The sequence below is a fragment of the Budorcas taxicolor genome, chromosome 3, assembly GCF_023091745.1.
Source record: "Budorcas taxicolor isolate Tak-1 chromosome 3, Takin1.1, whole genome shotgun sequence".
NCBI lineage: Eukaryota > Metazoa > Chordata > Mammalia > Artiodactyla > Bovidae > Budorcas > Budorcas taxicolor.
Genome location: NC_068912.1, coordinates 20,682,929 through 20,705,083, shown reverse-complemented (window position 1 = coordinate 20,705,083; position 22,155 = coordinate 20,682,929). Strand labels below are relative to the sequence as shown.

The following is a 22,155-nucleotide window of genomic DNA, read 5'->3' as shown; positions in this document are numbered from 1 at the left end:
AAATTTGCTGACATATTGAGTGCAGCACTTTCACAGCATCATCTTTTAGGATTTGAAATAGCTCAATTGGAATTCCATCACCTCCACTAGCTTTGTTCGTAGTGATGCTTTCTAAGGCCCACTTGACTTCACATTCTAGTATGTCTGGCTCTAGGTGAGTGATCACAGCATCGTGATTATCTGGGTCGTGAAGGTTTTTTAACTATGATTACTCCATTATAATTTCAATTTTTCATCACCTGTAAAAATATGGTGGCCATTAAGTGAGATGAGGGAGACTGTGTTGGGAGCTGGTTTGGGGTGGACGGTGGTAGTTAGAATCAAGAGTTTAGACTTCGTCATGTAAGTTTAGCACCTCTACATGTATCATTATATACCAAGCAGCTTTACTGAACTCGCTGAGAAGCACTGTCACTCTGTGGTCTTCACAACAACCCTATGAGGTGGATTTTTTTTCTTTTACAGGTGAGGAAACAGCTTAAGGAACTTGCCTAATGTCACAGCTAATGAGTGGGAGAACTGGAATATAAATACAGATGGCTTTAAAACTCATGCTCTTGCTTAAATCATTAGGTAATACTGAATCTCAGTGGATGCATGACATATAGTAATAGATAGTCATTATTTGTTCTGAGAAAGAATGGAAGGGAAAAAAAAAACAGCACTAAAAGGGGGGAGGAACTACCATCTTCAGAATCCTATACTCGCTTTTCCTGAGTGATCTCGGACACCACTGTTAAGTTAGGGACAAAAGCTAAGGAGGGGATGCTAGGGATCACGACTCTCGGAGGGTTTACTTTGTTCTAGAAAGTCCAAGTTTAGCCCCAACGCAGAAGCCCTGCTTTTAGTTCTAGCATAACCGTAGTGCACTTATTCGCCACACTAGGAATACTACCCATGAAAGTGCAGGTGCTCAGTCGTGTCCGACTCTTTGCGATCCCATGACTGTAGCCTACCAGGCTCTTCCATCCATGGAATTTTCCAGGCAAGAGTATTGGAGTGGGTTGCCACTTCCTTCTCCAGGGGATGTTCCCCATCCAGGGGTCGAACCCAGGTCTCCTGCATTGCAGGCAGACGCTTTACCGTCTGAGCTACCAGGGAAGCCTGATAGGAATACTACAGGCAGCCCAATTTATGCTTCAGGTAACACTAACGTTGCACACCTTTACCTGAGGAAGCCAATGAGGCGAGGAACTAGCCAACGTTAAACTTTAGGGCTCCGCTACGCATGCGCCCCCTCTTTGGGGGAAAGTAGCCACTACGGCTGCGCGAACCGGCGGCCCCACCCTCCCTCGTCACGCGTTGTGGGACCGCGGCGTGGCGGCGGCCTTGGCGGTAGAGACGGCAGGCCAGAGGGCGGCCAGAGGGTTTCCGGTTCCGGTGTAACGTTCGGGCTCCGTCTCAGGGGCTGAAGTTTGTGAGGTGAGTAGTGGCCCGGGGCCCGGAAAGGGTGTCCTGTTGTCCTAGTGATTGGGGTAGGGTTCAGTTCGAGAGAAGGACAGAGACGGGACGGTTCAGCGGAAAGGAAGCTGAGAAAAGAACAAGGTTCTGTGGGAGAACGGGTTGGAATGAGGTTGTTGAGAGGGAAAGGGCGGGGGCGGGAAAGGGACGCGCTGAGGGGACTAGCCCTGAGATGAGGAGTTGGGGTAGAACAGGTGAGTAGGGGGCTGGTTAGACGGAAAAAGCAAAAAAGAAACGAATGGGAGTTTCAGGGATGAAATTCGACTTGTAGCGAAGAACACAGAGAAAGGAAATCCTTCAGAAGATTAAATTCTGTTCCCTGCTCATTCAAAGATCATTCTGCCTTCCTCTCCTTCCACACCAGAGCCACACCCCACCCCTACCCCACGCAGTTACTGTTGAACAATTGATTAGTGACAAAGCTCATTACTGTTTGGAACTTTTATTTTGCCTATTGGCTGTTTAGTTTGCACGTTATCTTACGGAGAAATGGGTTGAAGTTGTGTACATTTGTTAGTATAGTGCTTGGGCACACCTTTCATCTAATAGAGTGATGCCCCATTTGTAACTCTGGATTTTCAAATTGTTTACCCTTTCTAGCCTATGATTCAGTTCCAGTGGAACATAAGTTCTGTTAAGGCAAGAATTCCTGTCTTGTTCACCGTTGTGTGTATCCTCAGCACTCAGTAGGCTGCCTGAAACTTACTAGGTTTGCAGTAAATATCTGTTGAATGAATTAAGTGCCTTATAAGAATGACAGTTGTCCTCATTTTGTAGGATGAGTGAACTGAGGCTCAGAGGAATTACTTGTCAGAAGGCTGGTAAATGTTAGAGGTGCGTGTGAGCTCTTCACTCTATGGTGTCTGAATGTGCTTCTTTTGAGCAATGCACAGTTAACATGTTGAGATTGATAGGCTATCCTGCTATCTCCTGATGGGTAAATAAAGCCACTGCAGATTTATTCATATTACATGTCACTGAGGCACAAAATACTACACCCCTAGTTTCATGACTTTAAGCTACTAGTTTCATATGGTTATACCAAAATTACATACAGTATTTAGCAATAGGTATTCTGGAGGATAAACCTGCCAACAATTAGAAGTTAATCAAGCTGTACCTTTTAGGGAAAAGATGTCTTAAAACATCTTGAAAAATTGACACCCAGATCGAACCCTGATGTGTGGCACTTCTGGGAGGAGGTTAACTTGGAATTGAGGTCAGTCTAATTTATTGTCTTTTAGACAATATGGAGAAAATTATAGAAATAAAATTTTCTTTCTGCTCATGTAGAGTTTTGAGATTTCAGTAGGAGATAAGACTGTAAACATGAGTAAAGTTTAAGAATTGTACCAATTTGCATTAAATAACAGATTGTTGTAGAGTCTTGTATGATGGTTTCTCTATTAAGCTAAAAAGTAGACGAATAAAGGTGAAAAGAGTACATCCAAAATGAGGGTAATCTTTTTTTAAATTAATTTTTATTGGAGTATAGTTGCCTTACAATGTTGTGTTAGTTTCTACTGTACAGCAGAATGAATCAGCCATACATATACATATAACCCCTCCCTTTTGGACTTCCTTCCCATTCAGGTCACCACAGTGCATGAGGGTAACCTTTTCTGAACTGAGGGATTATTAATGATGGAGACCCTGTAGAACAAAAGAAAAGGATCTGGGTACAGAATTCCCACTGGGATCACAATGAATACAGAGAAATGTGACAGAACAGTCTTGAGGATTAGGAGCTTTAGTGTAAGATGTAACCCAGATAAGCCATCTCTTATTTGTGTCCCTTAAAAGAAGCCCTGGGTTAAGGAATGCCTGCCTGGAAGTAGGAAGAATAGAAAAGTTGGCCTGTGAGTGGGCTTTTTCAGTCTTGTTTTCATGTTATATGTTTGACAGTCCTTGTTGAATATGATAATCAGAAAAGAAGCTAGAACTCATTTCTCAGACTAGGTTCTTCCCAAGGGTTGTTTGTTTATTCCACAGATTTCATTGATTAGCTGATGATATTACTGAGTTAGGGTTAAAAAACAGAATGTAGTTCTTTCTGTTTTGAAGTATAAGTTGAGAGTATTTGGCTTGAAATGAAGTTAGAGGAACTTGCCCAGGATTGAGAATAGCAGTGGGGACAGCATTCCTGATACGTTAATCATTGCCTGGGGTCCTTTTAGTCTTTTCCTGTCCTCTAACTTTACTGATTTCTTTTTAGGTGCAGTATTGAATCCTGTTTTGAGCTATCCTCCTTTTCCCAAAGAATGGCGCTATCTAAGAGGGAGCTGGATGAACTGAAACCATGGATAGAGAAGACAGTGAAGAGGGTGCTGGGTTTCTCAGAGCCCACAGTGGTCACAGCAGCACTGAACTGTGTGGGGAAGGGCATGGACAAGAAGAAAGCAGCTGGTATGTGTGATCTTTCTGAATCTTTTGGGTTAACATATTAGATGACTACAAATGCTGCTTTGAACTTCCCCAAAATTCTCTGTTAGGAGTATCTGAAAAAAGGTCAGGCCACATTTTATGTTCTCTTGCATTATAATTGTTGTTGTTCAGTCTCCAAGTTGTGTCCGACTCTTCATAACCGCATGGACTATAGCACACCAGGCTTCCCTGTCCCTCACCATCTCCTGGAGTTTACCCAAGTTGATGTCCATTGTATTGGTGATGCTATCCAACCATCTCATCCTCTGTTGGCATCTTCTCCTTCTGCCTTCAATCTTTCCCAGCATCAGGGTCTTTTCCAGTGAGTTGGCTGTTTGCATCAGGTGGCCAGGGTATTGGAGCTTCGGCTGTAGCATGAATCCTAAATAAAATACTCAGGATTGATTTCCTTTAAGATTGACTAGTTTGATCTCCTTGCTGGCCAAGGGACTTTCAAGAATCTTCTCCAGCACCAGGGTTCGAAACCATTAGTTCTTCAACTGTCTGCCTTCTTTATGGTCCAGCTCTCAACAACCATACATGACAACTGGAAAGACCATAGCCTTGACTGTATGGACCTTTGTCAGCAAAGTGATGTCTTTGCTTTTTAACACACTGTCTAGATTTGCCATAGCTTTCCTGCCAAGAAGCAAATGTCTTTTAATTTCATGGCTGCAGTCACCATCTGCAGTGATTTTAGAGCCCAGGAAGAGGAAATCTGTCACTGCTTCCACCTTTTCCCCTTCTATTTGCTGTGAAATGATGCGGCCAGATGCCATCCTCTTAGTTTTTTTAATATTTAGTTTTAAGGTGGCTTTTTCACTCTCCATTATAATGGAAATAGCCTAAATAATTTTTCTTTTTCTTTTTTTTAATACTATTTGTGACATATTTTGAATCTCAGACTTATTTCCTTTGACCGCTGCACCGAGTTACCTAATTATATTTACTTAGGAAATATGCTAAGGTCAGATGGGTATATTCAAGTCAACATCTAAACATATAGACGTCTCTATAAAATACATTTAAAAAGTTGAAGGAGGTAGATTTTGTTAATGGTAGTCTCCTCCAGCTTGCAGTTTAGGAAAAGTTATAGTGGTTATTCATCCTAAACTTTGACGCTCAGCCTAAACAGGTTGCTCTGGCTCTGCTACTTCCTACTCCAAAAAATTAAAACTGTATTTTTATCTCATGGGGCAAAATCATTCAGTGTAAGAAAATTTATGAGAATCCTACAAAAAACTTAAGAAAGCATTTCCCTCCCTCCTAGGCATAAAATTCCAGTGTTGGTATCTGGACGAAATACCTTTTGAACCTTGCCACCTCTTTTTTTCTTGTCAGACCATCTGAAACCTTTTCTTGATGATTCTACTCTCCGATTTGTGGACAAACTGTTTGAAGCTGTGGAGGAAGGCCGAAGCTCTAGGCATTCCAAGTCCAGCAGTGACCGGAGCAGGAAACGAGAGCTAAAGGTAGGTTACGGCTAACTATCTGATGAGTGTTGTGAATGGTAACAAAGTTGCTGAGCTTACCTGGCTCACACTTTAATATCCATTATTAGAATACCTGATATTTAAGAGAGGTACTTAGATATAGAAGTAGAAGGGGTGACATTGTATTATCACCATCTTATGGTGATGAACTGCCTAAGTTCATGGGTTAAAATGTTCCAAGAAAACGGTTGCTTTGTCCTTTTTCATATACGGTTAGGAGTTTTGGTTCTTATGTTTCCCTAAATCTCCTTTTTTAAAAAATAAATAAATTGATTACTTTAAGATTTTATGCTTTGATTTATTTGAGGCCTAATAGATTGCTTCAGAATGTGACTTCACTGCTCCCTGAGCTATAGACCTCATTGTTCCTGCTTTTCAGATATTTCTCTGCAATGACTTATAGACGGGATACCTAAGAACTCACTTTTTACCGTATGTCCTGAGAGCCTACTCTGCTGTATAGCATATTGCCGGTCACCTGGCTCCATGAATGGAATACTTAAAGGGACCATCATTACTCCCTTACTTTCTTCACTTTTTATCTGGTAGCTGCTGATTGGTCATGGTCTCTTTCAGTATTAACAGTGTCAAGTAGCTGATCTATCTCTTTTCTTTGTCTGTCTCTTAAAATCTTTTCTGTGACTTCCATCAGACCTTCAAAGTGCTTTTGATTCCTTGGCTATCCTTTTGCTTTTCCTGAGGCACAAGAGTGAATAAGCTGTGTCCGTTTGGTCCCTGACCCAGCTGTGGAACCAAGGGAAATAGAGATTTGTGTGCTGTTCGTGTTTAGGGTTTTGCAGGGTGATCAGAAGAATGAAAGATAGTCCTTGCCTTAAAGGAATTTACAGTTCAAGGGTTTAGGGATGGGAGGGCTGAACAAAATACAGTCACAAAATTATAAAATCCAAGTAGCAGTTTTCATGGAAATTTTAAGGTTGACTATAAAGTTTCAGACTTAGTTGAATTTTGTTACACTTAAGGAGAAATTCACAGATCTGTAGAGTGAAGATTATGTTTTTGGTAGGACATGCTACTGTATAAGTGCTGAGGGCCTGCTACAAATAAAGTGACTACATTGGGTGGGATTAATAAAAATGGTTTATTGAAGGAAATCTAGGTAGCCTTGGGAGTTGGGTCCCATTTTGGTCCATTCAGTCCCCATCCCACACAATATATTATGGGAGAGTCCTTTTTCTTGAACTGTAGGAGTTCCAGGAAGCGCTCGCCCCTGGCCGAGGATATGTCCTTGCAAAACACGAGCCCTCCTAGTGAAGAGGGGATGTCACCCAAAGCCTACCACCGGTGTGTACATTTGCTTTTTCCCATTGTCCCTTCCAGTTGGCCACTCTTGGTCCTGTTAAGTTCATCCTGCAAATTAGTCAACATATTTGAGTTCCCATTGTTAGATGAGAACAAAGTGTTATTGGGGAATATTGAAGAAGAGAGAAAACCCCTATCCTGGAAGAGCTTAGACGCTAGTTGGGAGAAAGTACATAGTGACATTGAAAGACTTAACACTTGGCAAGCAAATATCAACAATGTAATTTTACCTAGTATGAACCAAATTCTTAAGTGCTACAAGGATGTGAAACAACAGTATGATCAGAGTGGGATGAGATTATTAATGAGGAAAACTTCCTGGAGGAGGTGAGTTTTAGGCAGGGTTTGGATTAGGGGAAAAGTTGAGGGAGATAATTACAAATGTGGGCAGTAAGATTTGCAAAGACCTTGGGATGGGAACATTTATAAGAATATGGGGATGAAATTTGTTTCACTGGAGTAGGAAAATAATGAAGTTGAGATGGGTGAATGGTCCATTTGGTGGAGGGTATAGAAGACTCTGGGAAAAGCCACAGAATACTGATAAGGACTAGAATTGTTCTTCCCTTCTCCCATGGGCAGGGATACAACTCTTCTTTCACCTTGGGTTCCCTTAGGAAGTGTTTGGTGATGACTCTGAGATCTCCAAGGAATCATCAGGAGTAAAGAAGCGACGGATACCTCGTTTTGAGGAGGTAGAAGAGGAGCCAGAAGTGATCCCTGGGCCTCCCTCAGAGAGTCCTGGCATGCTGACTAAGCTCCAGGTTAGTAGTTAAGAACTGGAAGCAGTGGTTTTGAGAGCCGAAGAAGAAAGAGATGGATTTACTGTGTCCTTAATTTAAACTAAATGTTAGCATTGGGAAAAGTTTCTTTTCTGCTTTATGTTTCATCATTTCTTGGTTTAACCAGGAGAGATTCCAGTTGAATGGAGAAGGAAATGGCAACCCAGTCTAGTTTTCGTGCCAGAGTAATCTCATGGACAGAGGATCCTGGCCGGCTATAGTCCATGGGGTCGCAGAGTCAGACATGACTTAGTGACTGAATAACAACAACAACAGCCCAGTTGAAGGCTATTGAAATAGCATTTTGAGCACCTATTATGTTTCATGGAAGGTGTGTTACATACATCATTTGCTTAGATATCTACCTCACTGTGTCATTAAGAAAATTATTGAAATAAGTAGAACTCAGCATGATGGCAGAGAAGAATTTCCAAATAATATAATGCAGAAAGCTTGATCCACTTAAATAATTTCAGATTGACTTGGTATTTTTTTTAATAGAAATTATCTGTGTATTTAAAATGGGCATTGTTTAAAAATTCTGATACCATATAAATAGTAAATATTTTCAGAATATACTTTTTGCGTTTTAAACTATGTAAATATGTCACTATTTAAGAAATTGTTAAAAATAAATTAAAAAAAATAACCGTGAAGCACCTTGACAGCAGACTCTTGGAAAATTCAAGAAGAGTTACTGGATCATGTTCTCAAAGCTTATTTTTCTGAATTTCCTTAGGACAGAGGAAGGAATTGATGGAGACTAGGAAGCAAGTCTACATTGTGGACTCTGGTTACCCAAACTAGGAACTCAGGGACCAGTAGTGTTTTGGTTTTTTTTTTTTAAATAATGTTATGGATTCTATTAGTTTTGCATGCATTATTTAAATGTTCACAGTTGCCCTGTAAGATAGGTACTGTTTTTACTCCTTTTAGACTCTTTGAGATTTAAGAATTAAATACCATGTTCAAGGTCACACAGGCATTAAATGGCAGAGTTAAGATTCAAACTCAGGTTTCCCTGACTCCAGAGTCTTACTCATCAAGCTGTGTTACTACTTAACATGCCAGTCCTGCCTTGGGAAGATAGGTTGAAAAATTCCAGTGATTAACTGTGTAAGCTTATCTTTACTAAATTTGCTAGCCTATGGTACAGGCAGAATATAATGGGATCATTAAAAAAATACTGGTTTCTCTAGATCTAAAAGCCCTTTGAATTTAGGAACCTGTATGGGAGAAATAAAGAAGAGATGTTAACTGTTTTTCAACTTTTTACTCCACTGAGAGCAGATCAAACAGATGATGGAAGCAGCAACACGGCAAATTGAGGAAAGGAAAAAGCAACTGAGCTTCATTAGCCCCCCTACACCTCAGGTATTGTAACCTCTTTCCAGGTTTCTCTGAAAAGAAGACTGTTAAACACAAAATTTCTTGCCACCCACTCAAATGAGAGTCCAGAAAATGACTGCATGTTCCACCCTCAATTTACCACAGTCCACCGCTCCGTGTGTGTGTGTTTGTGTGTGTGTAAAAGAGAGAGATCTGTTTGCCTATGTTAATTTTTTCTGATTCTGATTTCTTTTTCTCTGTCTCACAGCCAAAGACTCCTTCATCCTCCCAACCAGAGCGACTTCCAATTGGCAACACTATTCAGCCCTCCCAGGCCGCCACTTTCATGAATGATGCCATTGAGAAGGCAAGGAAAGCAGCTGAACTACAAGCCCGCATCCAAGCCCAGCTGGCACTGAAGCCAGGTCTCATCGGCAATGCCAACATGGTGGGCCTGGCCAATCTCCATGCTATGGGCATTGCTCCCCCGTGAGTATCTATTTCATGGAACTCTTTTTTTCTGAAGCTTGAGAAGCAATAAATACCTTTGAGTGTTACTGATCCTTTTCTTCCAAGGAACTTAAATCATTTCTTAGTTTCATATTTCTTACATATGTTCAGTAAATACCAATTGAATTTATTCTCTTGGTTTCCTTGTTGCAGAGTTTAATTATCTTCTTGTTATGAATGGTAAAACTAAAATTAAGATTATTCCTCCAGTACTGGAGCTAGGAATAGGATCAGGTCTCCTGGTTCCTAACTCAAGAGCTATTTCCATTAGACCACATTGAGTGAGACCAGATCTGAGCGTTCTCTGCAACTGGGTAAAAGTGATAGGCTTTATTTTTAGCACCTCAATTGGTTTGCCATTCCCTGACTCAAGAATTCAGGAGTAAAGAATGATAGGATTCTAACTTCTTCCCATTGTAATTTGTAAGTTCATTTCATCTGATTATACTCCATACTCAACTGTCCAGCTTCATATATTCAGTCAAGATGTTATTCATTGATGGGTTTATATTCCTTAGAATTTTGTAATCTAATTGTCTCTTGTGGGTTTTGATTTGCTTTTATTTTTTGTCTGTTTGTTTGCCTGCCTTATTGTTTTATATGGGATTTATTCCTCTTTTGGGCTTTTTTTCAGGAAGGTAGAGTTAAAAGATCAAACTAAACCGACACCACTGATTCTTGATGAACAAGGTCGAACTGTAGATGCAACAGGCAAGGAAATTGAGCTGACACACAGAATGCCTACTCTGAAGGCCAATATTCGGGCTGTGAAGAGAGAACAATTCAAGCAGCAGCTAAAAGAAAAGCCATCAGAAGACATGGAATCTAATACCTTTTTTGATCCACGAGTCTCTATTGCCCCTTCCCAGCGCCAGAGACGCACTTTTAAATTCCATGACAAGGGCAAATTTGAAAAGATTGCCCAACGATTACGGACAAAGGTATCTGGCTTAGAATAAAATCTAGAAATTTGAAGAAGTTAGGAAGGTGACAAAGGAAACTGAATATAATCCTGAAATACTGTCAACTTAATTCTCTATATGTTTTTGGCAATTAGATAAATAAGTAGTAAAGCAATGAGTAATTTTTAAAATACTGTATTCCTAGAATACTTGATTTTTAGTGATTTGGTTTCTTAGTTACTTACGTTCTACTTAGGTAGAAAAGAAATTGAATTTGAAAATTCTCTACATACAACAATCAGTGGAGGGAAACTGTTCAGAAACCTCAGGACATCTGAGGAAAACTAGCCTGCTATTAAAATTTGCTGCAGACAGTCCACATTCCTAGATAGTTCAATTGACCATATATTCAATGACTTTGACCTTCTTGTTTTCATCCTCTCAGAAGTTTTCCATAGAATTCCATTTCTGCATATTTGCTGCAGGCACGCACTGGGATAGAGGGGTGATGATGAGAGCCAAATATATGGAAATCAACCAAGTAATGAATAAAGTAAAGCAGAACAGCTCTTTTTTCTTAGCTTTCAGAAAATCTGAATTTGTTGTGTTATATGTAAAGAGTTCAACAAGGGAGTGTTTTAAGATTTGGGATTCTACTACTTCCCTATTTTCTGTGATTCCAGTTTATCTTATTGTCTTACCCTGTCTTTAGGCTCAACTAGAGAAGCTGCAGGCAGAGATCTCACAGGCTGCTCGAAAAACAGGCATTCATACTTCAACTAGACTGGCCCTCATTGCTCCTAAGAAGGAATTGAAGGAAGGTGACATCCCTGAAATTGAGTGGTGGGACTCTTACATCATTCCCAATGGCTTTGACCTGTGAGTTTGTTGGTTAATACCTTTTAATAAGGCTAGAGTTTTAATGGGAAAGATGGTACTCATGCATTAAGTACAAATTTTAAATCTAAGCCAAATAGATAACCATATACAAGCTCCATAAAGAACATGTTCTACGGGTTGATTTTAGTTTTTTGGGTCAATCAGTGTAGGAGGATTGGACACAGATATTTTCTGCTTGCTTTGTTATACATTGTTAGTGTTTTTAGCATATTTGTTTTCTTAATTACCTTCTTTTGCTACTTATAACAGATGCTTAAATTTTTTAAAGATCCAGTCCTAGAATAGAGAAAGGATTCTTAGTTAATGAGGGAGAGAATGATAAAGTATATAAGAAACATTCAGAGAGCTTTAATCATATCTGCTCCATTATTCTGATACATGACTTAAGGAGACGGTGCTTTAGCCTTTCCTTATGCCTCCTTTGTCAACCACTGTCCCAGAGAATTATTGTTACTAATGACAGAATATGGTATCTGTTAAGTGTGTTAGGGTAGAAAAGGTTGAGAATGACTGGTGTAGAGAGTGCATCCAACCTTAGTGGGACCATTTTCTTATCTTGAAAATTATATGTAATCTAATTACATATATAGATATGCAAATACTTTTAATAAGTACTAGAATACACTATGGCAAGTGGATTTTTTCATTGTGTTTCTGAGATTGCCTCTCTCTTGGAATTGTCTCTACCCACATATCCTGTTTTCCCTTCTTCCTCCAATTTTAGTACAGAGGAAAATCCCAAGAGAGAAGATTATTTTGGAATCACAAATCTTGTTGAACATCCAGCCCAGCTCAACCCTCCAGGTAATGTAGAGATTACTCGGTCAAAGCTCTAGAGAAGATTTAGCCCATAGGAATTTATGTGATAATGGATGTAATCTCTGTCTGGGCTGTCTGTACTATAGCTGCTATTCACACATGACTACTGAGAACTTGAAAACTGAGTTGCACTAATATAGCTGAGGGACTGACTTTTTAAATTTTTTTTTCAATTTTAATTTCAGTTTAAATAGTACATGTGGCTAGTGGCTACAGTATTGGACAGTGAAGCTGTTACAGAGCATTGAGGTCTAAACTAGAGATGGCCTCACTGATGTATATCTGTATTTCACATTGGGCTTTTGCAGTAGTGTTGACTCCCAACTCTAGTCTAGCAAACCACCACTAAACCCCTGCCATCTTCAGTCTGCCTTGTCCTCAGCCTTTCTGTTTATCTGTTTTGTAGCGAAAGTCTGTTGGCTTAGTCAGAGGAGATGGGTTTTAGTTGTACCTAAAACCCCTGGATAAATCACTTACAATGCAGAATTTTCTCATATGTACAGATAACACTAACTGACATTCCTTTTTCAAGTGGTCACAGAAGTTGCTAACACTTTGATCAGATTTGAGATGAACAGAGAAGGTTAGTTTTTACTCAGTAAATTTGCTTATCAGGATCTCTAATAAATTCAGAAAAATAGATTGAGACTTTGAGATAATAAAAAGGTAATAACCACTGAATTGTACTTAATCAGAATCTATTTAGTTGTCTTCAGTGTGAATCATTAGAAGAATGTAGGGGGTTTTGTTTGTTTTAATAAATTGACTTGGGAGCCCAGAGGATTTTTCCTAATTAATCCCTGTAACTCTAAAATTAGAATTTCATCATCTTGGCCAGTGGTTTTCAAGTTGGATTCCATAGACACCTTGAGGTTTAGTAGGTAGGATCCAGATGGGGTTCTGGATACCCTCTGCCTACCCCAGATCCTCACACAGAGCAGTCAGAGCAGCTCTAATCATTTTTTCGATATCCACCACATTTCAGTTTATTAAAGAGTTCAGTTGCTTAAAGAAAAACAAGTTAGAACATGACTCATGAAAGATAAGAATACTTTTTACTCCTTTTTTTTTTCAGTATTTATTTGTTTGTTTGGCTGCACCAGGTCTTAGTTGCGGCATGCAAACTCTTAGTTGAACCATGTGAGATCTAGTTTTCCTGACCAGGGATTGAATCCAGGCCCCCTGAATTGGGAGCACAGAGTCCTAGGCACTGTACTACCAGGGAAGTTCCAAGAATACTTAATAAAAACATAACTGTAATACTACTATGATGACCTAAAAATAACTAAAAACAAGGTAAAGGTCCTTTTTTAAAATAATTTTTTATTGGGACATAATTGATTTACAATGTTGTATTAGTTTCAGGTGTACAGCACAGTATATCATTTATACATAAACCCACTCTGTTTTAGATTCTTTTCTCATATAGGCCATTATAGAGTATTGAGTAGAGTCCCCTGTGCTATGTAGTAGATCCTTATTAGTTACTTTATATATAGTAATGGGTATACGTCAATCCCAATCCTCTAATTTATCCCTCTCCCCACAGTCCCTGGTAGGCTTAAGTTTGTTTTCAGCAGCTGTAACTATTTCTGTCTTATTAAAAGATAAGTTCATTTGTACTCTTTTTTTAGGTTCCACATAAAAGCATTATATATTTGTCTTTATCTGTCTGACTTACTTCACTCAGTCTGACAATCTTTAGGTCCATCTGTGTTGCTGTAAAGTTCTTTTTAATGTGATTGATACTCACTTATATCCCTGTAATATGCTTCTTGCTTTGGTATATTCATTTCTCTGCCTGACAGTTGACAATGACACACCAGTTACTCTGGGAGTATATCTGACCAAGAAGGAACAGAAGAAACTTCGAAGGCAAACGAGGAGGGAAGCACAGAAGGAGCTACAAGAGAAAGTCAGGCTGGGCCTGATGCCTCCTCCAGAACCCAAAGGTACAGATCTTAGAGGCAGGGAAGAAAGGGTGGCAAGTTTTTCTTCCTGTCATTCTAGAGGATCTTTAGTATCTCTCTCTATTTGAATGCTTTTTGTTTCTCAGAATCATTCATTGGTTTGTCCTTTCCCAAATTTTCTACTGTCTTTCTTTATTAAATCAGGTCAACATAGTTATTGTACAGGTCATTTAAGCCTTTTTCTTAAGTAATATTGACCATATAACATTCTTACCTTCCTGGAAGAATAATAGTCTTGAAGTTGATGGAGATAGTAGTTGGAGTATTTGCCCAGAGTTGTTGTATACATAATTCTTAAATGTTTAAAAAATGAAAATGCAGTTTAAAAAACCTCACTCCTATAGTTTCCAGTATCAGTAGTATTTTGAGTGAGCACTGTTATGTATAGGATCTTTCACTAAATGCTGCAGTGAACGTGAAAAATGCCAACAAAATTAAGTTCGTTTTCTTTCACGAATTTTCAGGCAGTGTGAATATATGTATACCAGTTATTGAGATTAATTGACCTCCCGCAAATGCTGAATTAATTAGGCTTTCAAGGTAGAAGTATTTGGAGGAAGTGAGTTTTGAGCATATTTGAAATAGGTGAACAATATGAATTGGTAGGAAGAGATTGCCAGATTACCCTAGCTGGAGTGGTGACTTAGGAGATTGATCTCTCTCAACTCTTCACTGCAGTGAGAATTTCAAATCTGATGCGAGTATTAGGAACAGAAGCTGTTCAAGACCCCACGAAGGTAGAAGCCCATGTCAGAGCTCAGATGGCAAAAAGACAGAAGTAAGTGCCATGGGATTGGGTGGAAACCCAGGGCAAGTACCTTTCCAGAACTCTTCTGGGGGATCCATATTTGGAGGGAGGGGAGAGTTCTCCGTTGCTCTCTCTTTCCCTCAGCCCTGCTTCTGATCTTCAATGCCTTTCTCACTTGTGGATGTCCTTCCTGTCACGACAGAGCGCATGAAGAGGCCAATGCTGCCCGAAAACTTACAGCAGAACAGAGAAAGGTCAAGAAAATTAAAAAGCTTAAAGAAGACATTTCACAGGGGGTACACATATCTGTATATAGGTAGGTGTCCAGACTGGGCCAGCCTTTCCCTTAGAAATACCAAAACTTTTTCCAAGTGCTCAAGGCAGAATCACTGGTATAAAGCATACCTAACATCAACTCTACTCTCTTTAATGATCCTGGTATACATCAAGAGCTAGTAGATCTTTTACAGCGATGAGGGTTAAAAACTTACTCTTCTGTCTCTGAGGTCTTAGTGAACTAATGTTAGTTCTGAAGAATGAATGTGAATATGCTTGTTCAGGTCAAGATGTGAACTAAGGCTCATTCATTCTTTATGAAGCATAAAATACTCTTTTTCTAGGAAACATTAAAAGTTTTTTTTCTCAGTTGACTGTATCCTTATCCTAGTGTATTGCAGTAATCCTTTTATTTTCCACTCCAAAATGGACTTTATGTGTTGTAATTATTTTCCCTGGTGGCTCAGAGGTTAAAGCGTCTGCTTCTAATACAGGAGACCTGGGTTTGATCCCTGGGTTGGGAAGATCCCCTGGAGAAGGAAATGGCAACCCACTCCAGTATTCTTGCCTGGAGAATCCCATGGACGGAGGAGCCTGGTGGGCTACAGTCCATGGGGTCACAAAGAGTCAGACACGACTGAGCGACTTAACTAACTAACTAATTATTTTCTACCGTTTGTGTTGATTTAATGTTTTCATTTTACTCTTTTATGTCAAGTATATATATGTCTTTTATTTAGATGTGCTCATGTTTAGTAACTAGTTCTTTATTATAGAAATGGTAGATTATTATAAAAGTAGTGAATGCTTACTAAGATAAAAAACATTCTAGCAATAGAGAAGGACACTTACTGAAAAAGTCCCCTTCCTATTCTCCGATCCTCAGGACCACTCACTATGGGTAATTGTCTCTAACAGTTTTTCGTGTATTCTTATAGAAATTTGCATGCATAGCATTGTGACTACTTTACATTATAAGCATCTAGAGGGCAAAGAATTTGTTGATCTTTATATTGTCAAGAATAAACAAGCATATAAATATTTGTGGATGATGGGTAATAGCTCTCCTTCGTTCTTAGAGTAAATTTTGATTACCTGCTACTTTGTAAAGTGTACTGTGCTAGACTTTGAAGAAGTTTAAGCCAGTAGAAATACTTCTAGATTCATCAATTCTACCTTTCAAGCATTAGTATATTTGCCTCCTCCAAATGCCTTTGTTTTTAGAAAGAAAATTATTTTGGACCCATCTTTATTTGCCATTCCATTCAGTCAGCTACTGATGCTAAAATGAAGCCCATAACTAAACTTTCCCTTCTCCAGAGTTCGAAATTTGAGCAACCCAGCCAAGAAGTTCAAGATTGAGGCCAATGCGGGGCAGCTGTACCTGACAGGGGTGGTGGTACTGCACAAGGATGTCAACGTGGTAGTAGTGGAAGGGGGTGAGTCTGAAACACGTGAGGCAACTAGGCCTTGGAGTGACGAGCCTGGTGGGGAGAAAGGAGGAAAAGATGGCACCTTAGAGTCACACCTGTGTCAAATATCTTGGGCCTCTGTTTCTTTATTTATTGAAGTAGAAGAACCTAAGATGTGGTTCCTGGGATTGCTTCAGCTACCATATTAATGTCTGAGCGTTGAGTGAGCTCAGAGGTTCCTTCTATCCCATTGTCTTCCACAACTCTGGCAAAATTCTTCTTCTCTGTTTCTAGGCCCCAAGGCCCAGAAGAAATTTAAGCGTCTCATGCTGCATCGGATAAAGTGGGATGAACAGACATCTAATACAAAGGGAGATGGTGAATGGGGGTTAGAGGGGATTAAGTGGGAGGTGGGTGGGATGGTACTTGGTCCATTCATCTATTCCCTCTCTCTAACACTCTTGCAGATACTAGATAATGTTCAAGAATTTTAGAAAAACCCTTTTGGACTTTAAATATGCTAGACATTCATAAAGTATTTACTGTATGAATATTAGTTATTCTCCTGCCTGTCCTGTAAGGCCTTTCTACTTGCTGGTTTCTCTGTTAGCCCAGAATCTGGATACCGGCTACATGAGTACATTTAGTTGATAAATTTTCAGCAAGCTGCACGCTCATATGTGCATTGTCGATATTGTATAGTTTTTTGATAAAAAGCTTTTTAGAGGATTGAAGGCAAAAAAAATTTTTTAGACCAAAAAAAGTTCTGCTTCATTCAGAAAAATATACTTTTCGTTTCCCCACGCTTATCTTGTATATATTTGTTTGACATCCTCCTGGCCATCATTCTTCCATCAAAATTTATTCTTCTATTCTTTGAAGACCTGGGTTAGCATTTACCATGTGCAGAGAACCTTATTTTTCATAACTTTGGCCTTATACTTTTTGTTCTTCCTCATTGTATTTTTGTACTTAAAGTACACTTTTTATGATAATTGACCTGTATTTTGTTTTGCAAGTGTTCTAAGATATTTTCATTCCATATATTTGCCCTTTTTCATTAGACTAAAAACTCCTTGAGAATGGACTCTATTGTTTTGGCATCTGAAGTGCTTAGGACAAGTTTTTATTGTTCTTTTATCTCCTTATTCCCAGTACTTGGCACAGCTCTTGACACAGAGTTGGTACTCAACCCATGTTTGTTGAATTAATTAATGTCCCTGCTGGATAGGAGATATCAGTCTAATTGGGGGGAAATAAAGAGTAACAGAAGATAGTTGATCCCAATACATGAGAAAAAGTGGTAATATTTAAAAGAATTTGGGTAGGCTTGAATACTATTTGTTTGGAACCTAAATCTTGGTGTCTAATATAAGTCTAGAGCAAGATTTAGCTATATTGTCTTTTCCAGATGATGAGGAATCTGATGAGGAAGCTGTGAAGAAAACCAACAAATGTGTACTAGTCTGGGAGGTAGGTGATCCTCTGTTAAACAGTGAGGTACAACTTTAGCTAATTCCTGACTGTTTATAAATAATAACTAATCCCTTAAGTAATTTGTGTTTCTTTTTGGAATTCATTGTTAAGTATTTGGCAGCAAGTCCTTCCTGGTTATATTCTAGTTAAACTGATGGGTATATAGTTTATGCCATCTGGGGAAAACTATGGAAAACTGGTGGCAAGAATACAAATTCTCCGTTTATTTATTTCACAGTCATGGATATGACACTTGGAAACAGGGAAATGAATTGTAGGATTTTTCTTTGGATATAGTGAGAGAAGTACTAGACTTAAGAGTATAAAGTTGCGGACTTCCCTGGTGGTCCAGTGTTAAGATGCTACACTCCCAATGCAGGAGGTATGGGTTTGGTCCCTGGCTGGGTAACTAAGATCATGCATGGCATGGCCAACAAAAAAAAAAAGAATAGAAAGTTGACTAAGTTGGCAGTACCACTTACTAGCTGTGCAACTGGGCAATGAAGTAACACTTAATATGAAATAATGTTGCTTTGTCTATAAAATGTGGATATTATTTTCCCTCGCTATTGTTTTTTTTTTTTTGGTGGAAAACCTAATTATTATGTAATGATGCTTTGTAAAATGTGACTAAATCACTGTTTAAATGGAAGATTCTTATGGTTGTACAATCCTTTCATCCCTAAAATTTTCTTAGTGAACCACTATTAGTTCTGAAGAATGAATAAATGAGTGAATATGCTTGTTCAGGCCAAGTTGTGAACTAAGGGCTCATTCACTCTTTGTGGAATGTAAAATATTATCCTATTTCTTCAGAAAGCATTAAAAGTTTCTTTCCTCAGTAACTGTACTCTTAACTTGATATACTGCAGTAATCCTTTATATTACCACTTCAAAATACATTTTATGCATTGTAAGTATTTTCTACCTTTGTGTTGATTTAATTTTTTCATTTTATTCTTTTAGGTTGAATACATGAGTATCTTCTAGTTTTAAAATGTGCTCATGTTTCGGAACCAGTTCTTTATTATAAAAGTAGTACTTTGGGAATTCCCTGGTGGTCCAGTGATTAAGACTCCACACTTCTGCAGGGGCCATGGGTTCAGTCCCTGGTTAGAGAACTAAGATCCTGCATGCCCCGAAGTGTGGCCAAAAAAAGTAGTATTTTAATTCAAAAGTAGTGAATGCTCATTAGAATACATTCTAACCACACAGAGCCTGACTGAAATAGTCCCTTCCAGCTCCCTGATTCCTTAAGACCACTCTATAGGTAATTGCTACTGATTGTTTTCCATGTGTCCTGTCTTATCCCAGATTCCTCCAATTTATGCATACTAATTAGGTGATAATAAGCATTATAACTGTTTCTGTGTCTCATAAGTCACCACTTGCATATTTAATATTCCAGCCCCATCATCTCTTTAAAATTCTCTTCATTTACCTCTGAGAGTCCTCAGGAATTGTCTCTCAGATTCAGAAACAAGCCAAGTTCTGCTCTTGCCTCCTTTTTGGAATCTGGTCCCTGAAAAGCCTATTGAGGTTGCATTTGTGACTGACATTACAGCCTTTGGTGAGAACATGATTCCACCAAGTACTGTATCTTTCTGTTGTAGTTGTCTGCAAGTAGCCCCCCTCACGCCCATTCCTCTCTCCCCCTCACCCCTGTATTGTTCTTTGTCATTGGGCCCCAAACCCTCCTGCTCGTATTAAGATCTCACTAAGTCTTGTGAAAAGAGTCCTTTTAGCCTCTAACTCCTTTCTCCTCAAAGGTCCTAGAGGCCTGGTAGGAAATAAGTTCATCCCATCTCCCATAGTCCTTCCTGACATACTCTTCCATCCAGGCACCAGAACACAGAAATCCTGCATTCAATTAAAAAAACAAACCCATAGAAAGTCATGAGAACTCGGCAGATACCCAGGGGGGTAGAGGTTAGAATTGGTTTTACCATAAAATCACTTTCAGCTAGACACGTTGCTACACGGTGTTACCAGGTTTTATAAGAGACTATTATATCTGATTTAAATTAGAAATTGCAGTGTCTCTATTACATGTTTTGTCTCTTTCCCAGGGTACAGCCAAAGACCGGAGCTTTGGGGAGATGAAGTTCAAACAGTGCCCTACAGAGAACATGGCTCGGGAGCATTTCAAAAAGCATGGGGCTGAGCACTACTGGGACCTTGCGCTGAGTGAATCTGTGTTGGAGTCCACTGACTGAGACTACTGCAAGCCCTTTCTCTCCCCTCTTACCTTTGTCTCTTCAGTCCTCTCCCTTATTCTGCTTCCACACCCAGCCCCACTTGTGTGTGTGATCTCAGAACGGTGCCAGGCTGACATCTGGACAGAGGGAGAACTTGCTCCCTTCCCTAGTCAGCCTGGTGCTGCCCTTTATTCCTCTTATGTGAATATGATTAAAGAGTTATTTTTAAAGTCAGTATGATATTTTTCACACACTCATAGGTATCAGAGTTGGGGTCTTCAGGTGATCTTTCCTCCAGACTTCTAGCAATTGCTATGGAAAAAGAAAATTTTGTCATTGATATTTATGTATATATAAGTGAATGAATGAATGGATGGATGATTGGATAATGGAAACTTCTGACCTCATCTTGGAGCAAAAGTGATCAATACCATTTTCCTGAAACAGAGTGAAGAAGGAAGAAGTGGATAAAAGAGAGGGAATGTCTATCTCTTAACCTTCAGTAGGTAGTCACAAGGTTGACAGATTACTTCTGGTCTTGGCTGAATAGCATTAACAGGAAATCCCTTCCTCACATGGGTGAATATATGGGAATGTGTGTTGTGAGTGAAATGGACACAGAGGGAGAGTCCAAGGATGATGTTATAGGTCAGTTGGTAAAATCAAATAGGATTTGAGAATTTAGCCTATTTCTTCTCTTTACTAATTAAAAAAAAAAAAAATCCTTTTCTAAAAGACAGTGTGTAGTTTCTTTACCCCCCTAAGAATCTGACAAGATGCAGTTCTATTAAGCACTTAATGTTTTGGGGAGTATTTAGGTCAGAATAAGTGTCCAAAGAAATCCAAATTCTTAGCATAAATATCCTTCTATTTCATGTTGCCTGTTGAGGACATACTGAGAATGGATTGTACGCAGGAGCCATTAGAGCTCCTTCCTGCTAACTGAAGTTTACTAGGCAATAGTATCAGGGAATGAATGCTTGACCAGAAGTTAAAACAGTCTATGATATCAAATTAACCGTTTTAAAAAGTTATGTGGGGACTGCCCTGGCAGTCCAGTGGTTAAGACTCTGTGTTCCCAATGTAAAGGATGTGGGTTTGATCCTTGGTCAGGGAACTAAGATCCCACATGCCCTACATCACAGCAAAAAATAAGTTTAAAAAGTTACATGTTTTAGGTCCTAGTTGGAGTTTAAGACAGTATTAGAGAGTACTAGGATAAAAAAGGTGGAAAGAGACAAAGGACTGCAAAAGACCTAAAGGAAAAGCGACAACCTCCCTTTTAGAGATGAACCATAACGCAGACAGATGAGATCAGTAATTCCTAGAGCAGGAAGAAATCTTATAAAAGAAGCCTATGTCTGTGAGACTTAGCAGCTAGAGAACTGAACTCATTTTTTATATTTCTTGATGCAAGCAAATCCAGGAGAAAACATTAGAAATAAGTGCTTTTGCTTTTATTATAATTATTACAATAATATGTATAAATAATTTATATACAGCTTCAAAAATGTATTGTTTGCTGAAGAACTAAAAGGAGTTTTATGTTCTTTATAAACTACCCATAATGAGACTTAATCCTTGTCTTGAGTAAGTGTTTTTAAACTCCCTGTGTCTCAGGATGTTGTTTGTTTTTTTGGTTTTCCTGATCCTATATTGAGCACTGCTCAGTAAGCATTATCTCTTTTATCAGAACAGACTTATGAGGAAAGTAGATCTCACAGGTGAGAAATCTGAGGCGTAGAGTAAGTAATTTGCTCCAAGGTTATGGCTAGTAAGTGATAGAGTTTAATTTGAACCCAGATTTCACTAGAACCCAAACTTAGTCCCTACATATGCTATGTCATTTGTGAAATAGGTGTTAAGAACAGATGTGTTCTTTTACGATGAATGCTGATCTCAGAATAGTTCCTATCTTGGGATGCTGTCACCACTTAAAATACCTTGTGGACTCTAGTAATTCCTTTCATAATCTGTTTGAATATATATGTTTATAGTTAATGGTAGTTATTTGTCCTCTGTAGACTTCTAGTAAGAATTTTAAAAGTCATTTGGAATTTGTTAAGGAGAATTAAGTGATATGGTCAAGACAGATAATAACTTTCATTGTTTAAAAATGCAAATATAAAGTAATT

At 38.9% G+C, this 22,155-nt stretch overlaps 1 protein-coding gene across 5 annotated transcripts; it reads left to right on the top strand.

Annotated features, from left to right (window-relative positions):
• Window positions 1-1,304: 1,304 nt before the first annotated feature.
• PRPF3 (pre-mRNA processing factor 3) lies at window positions 1,305-20,241 on the top strand. 5 transcript variants are annotated; one of them, XM_052636894.1, is made up of 17 exons: window positions 1,394-1,422; window positions 2,589-2,680; window positions 3,677-3,867; window positions 5,227-5,357; window positions 7,316-7,462; window positions 8,771-8,854; window positions 9,078-9,298; window positions 9,954-10,260; window positions 10,934-11,100; window positions 11,846-11,925; window positions 13,749-13,892; window positions 14,589-14,688; window positions 14,861-14,974; window positions 16,255-16,373; window positions 16,641-16,724; window positions 17,758-17,819; window positions 19,892-20,241. In XM_052636894.1, the coding sequence occupies exons 3-17, from the start codon at window positions 3,723-3,725 to the stop codon at window positions 20,036-20,038; spliced, it is 2,052 nt and encodes a 683-aa protein (XP_052492854.1). In that variant the 5' UTR covers window positions 1,394-1,422; window positions 2,589-2,680; window positions 3,677-3,722; the 3' UTR covers window positions 20,039-20,241. The 5 variants fall into 5 exon arrangements, 4 of the variants coding, with proteins under 4 accessions (XP_052492856.1, XP_052492854.1, XP_052492855.1 ...); XM_052636895.1 differs by lacking the exon at window positions 1,394-1,422 and adding an exon at window positions 1,486-1,545; XM_052636896.1 differs by lacking the exon at window positions 2,589-2,680 and having other exon boundaries at window positions 1,305-1,422.
• Window positions 20,242-22,155: the final 1,914 nt, after the last annotated feature.

Coding starts and splice junctions, on each gene's coding strand:
- PRPF3 (XM_052636896.1), top strand. CDS start 3,723: ATGGCGCTATCTAAGAGGGAGCTGGATGAACTGAAACCATGGATAGAG. Junction 5,358..7,315: donor GCAGGAAACGAGAGCTAAAG/GTAGGTTACGGC, acceptor GGGTTCCCTTAG/GAAGTGTTTGGTGATGACTC. Junction 11,101..11,845: donor ATTCCCAATGGCTTTGACCT/GTGAGTTTGTTG, acceptor CTCCAATTTTAG/TACAGAGGAAAATCCCAAGA.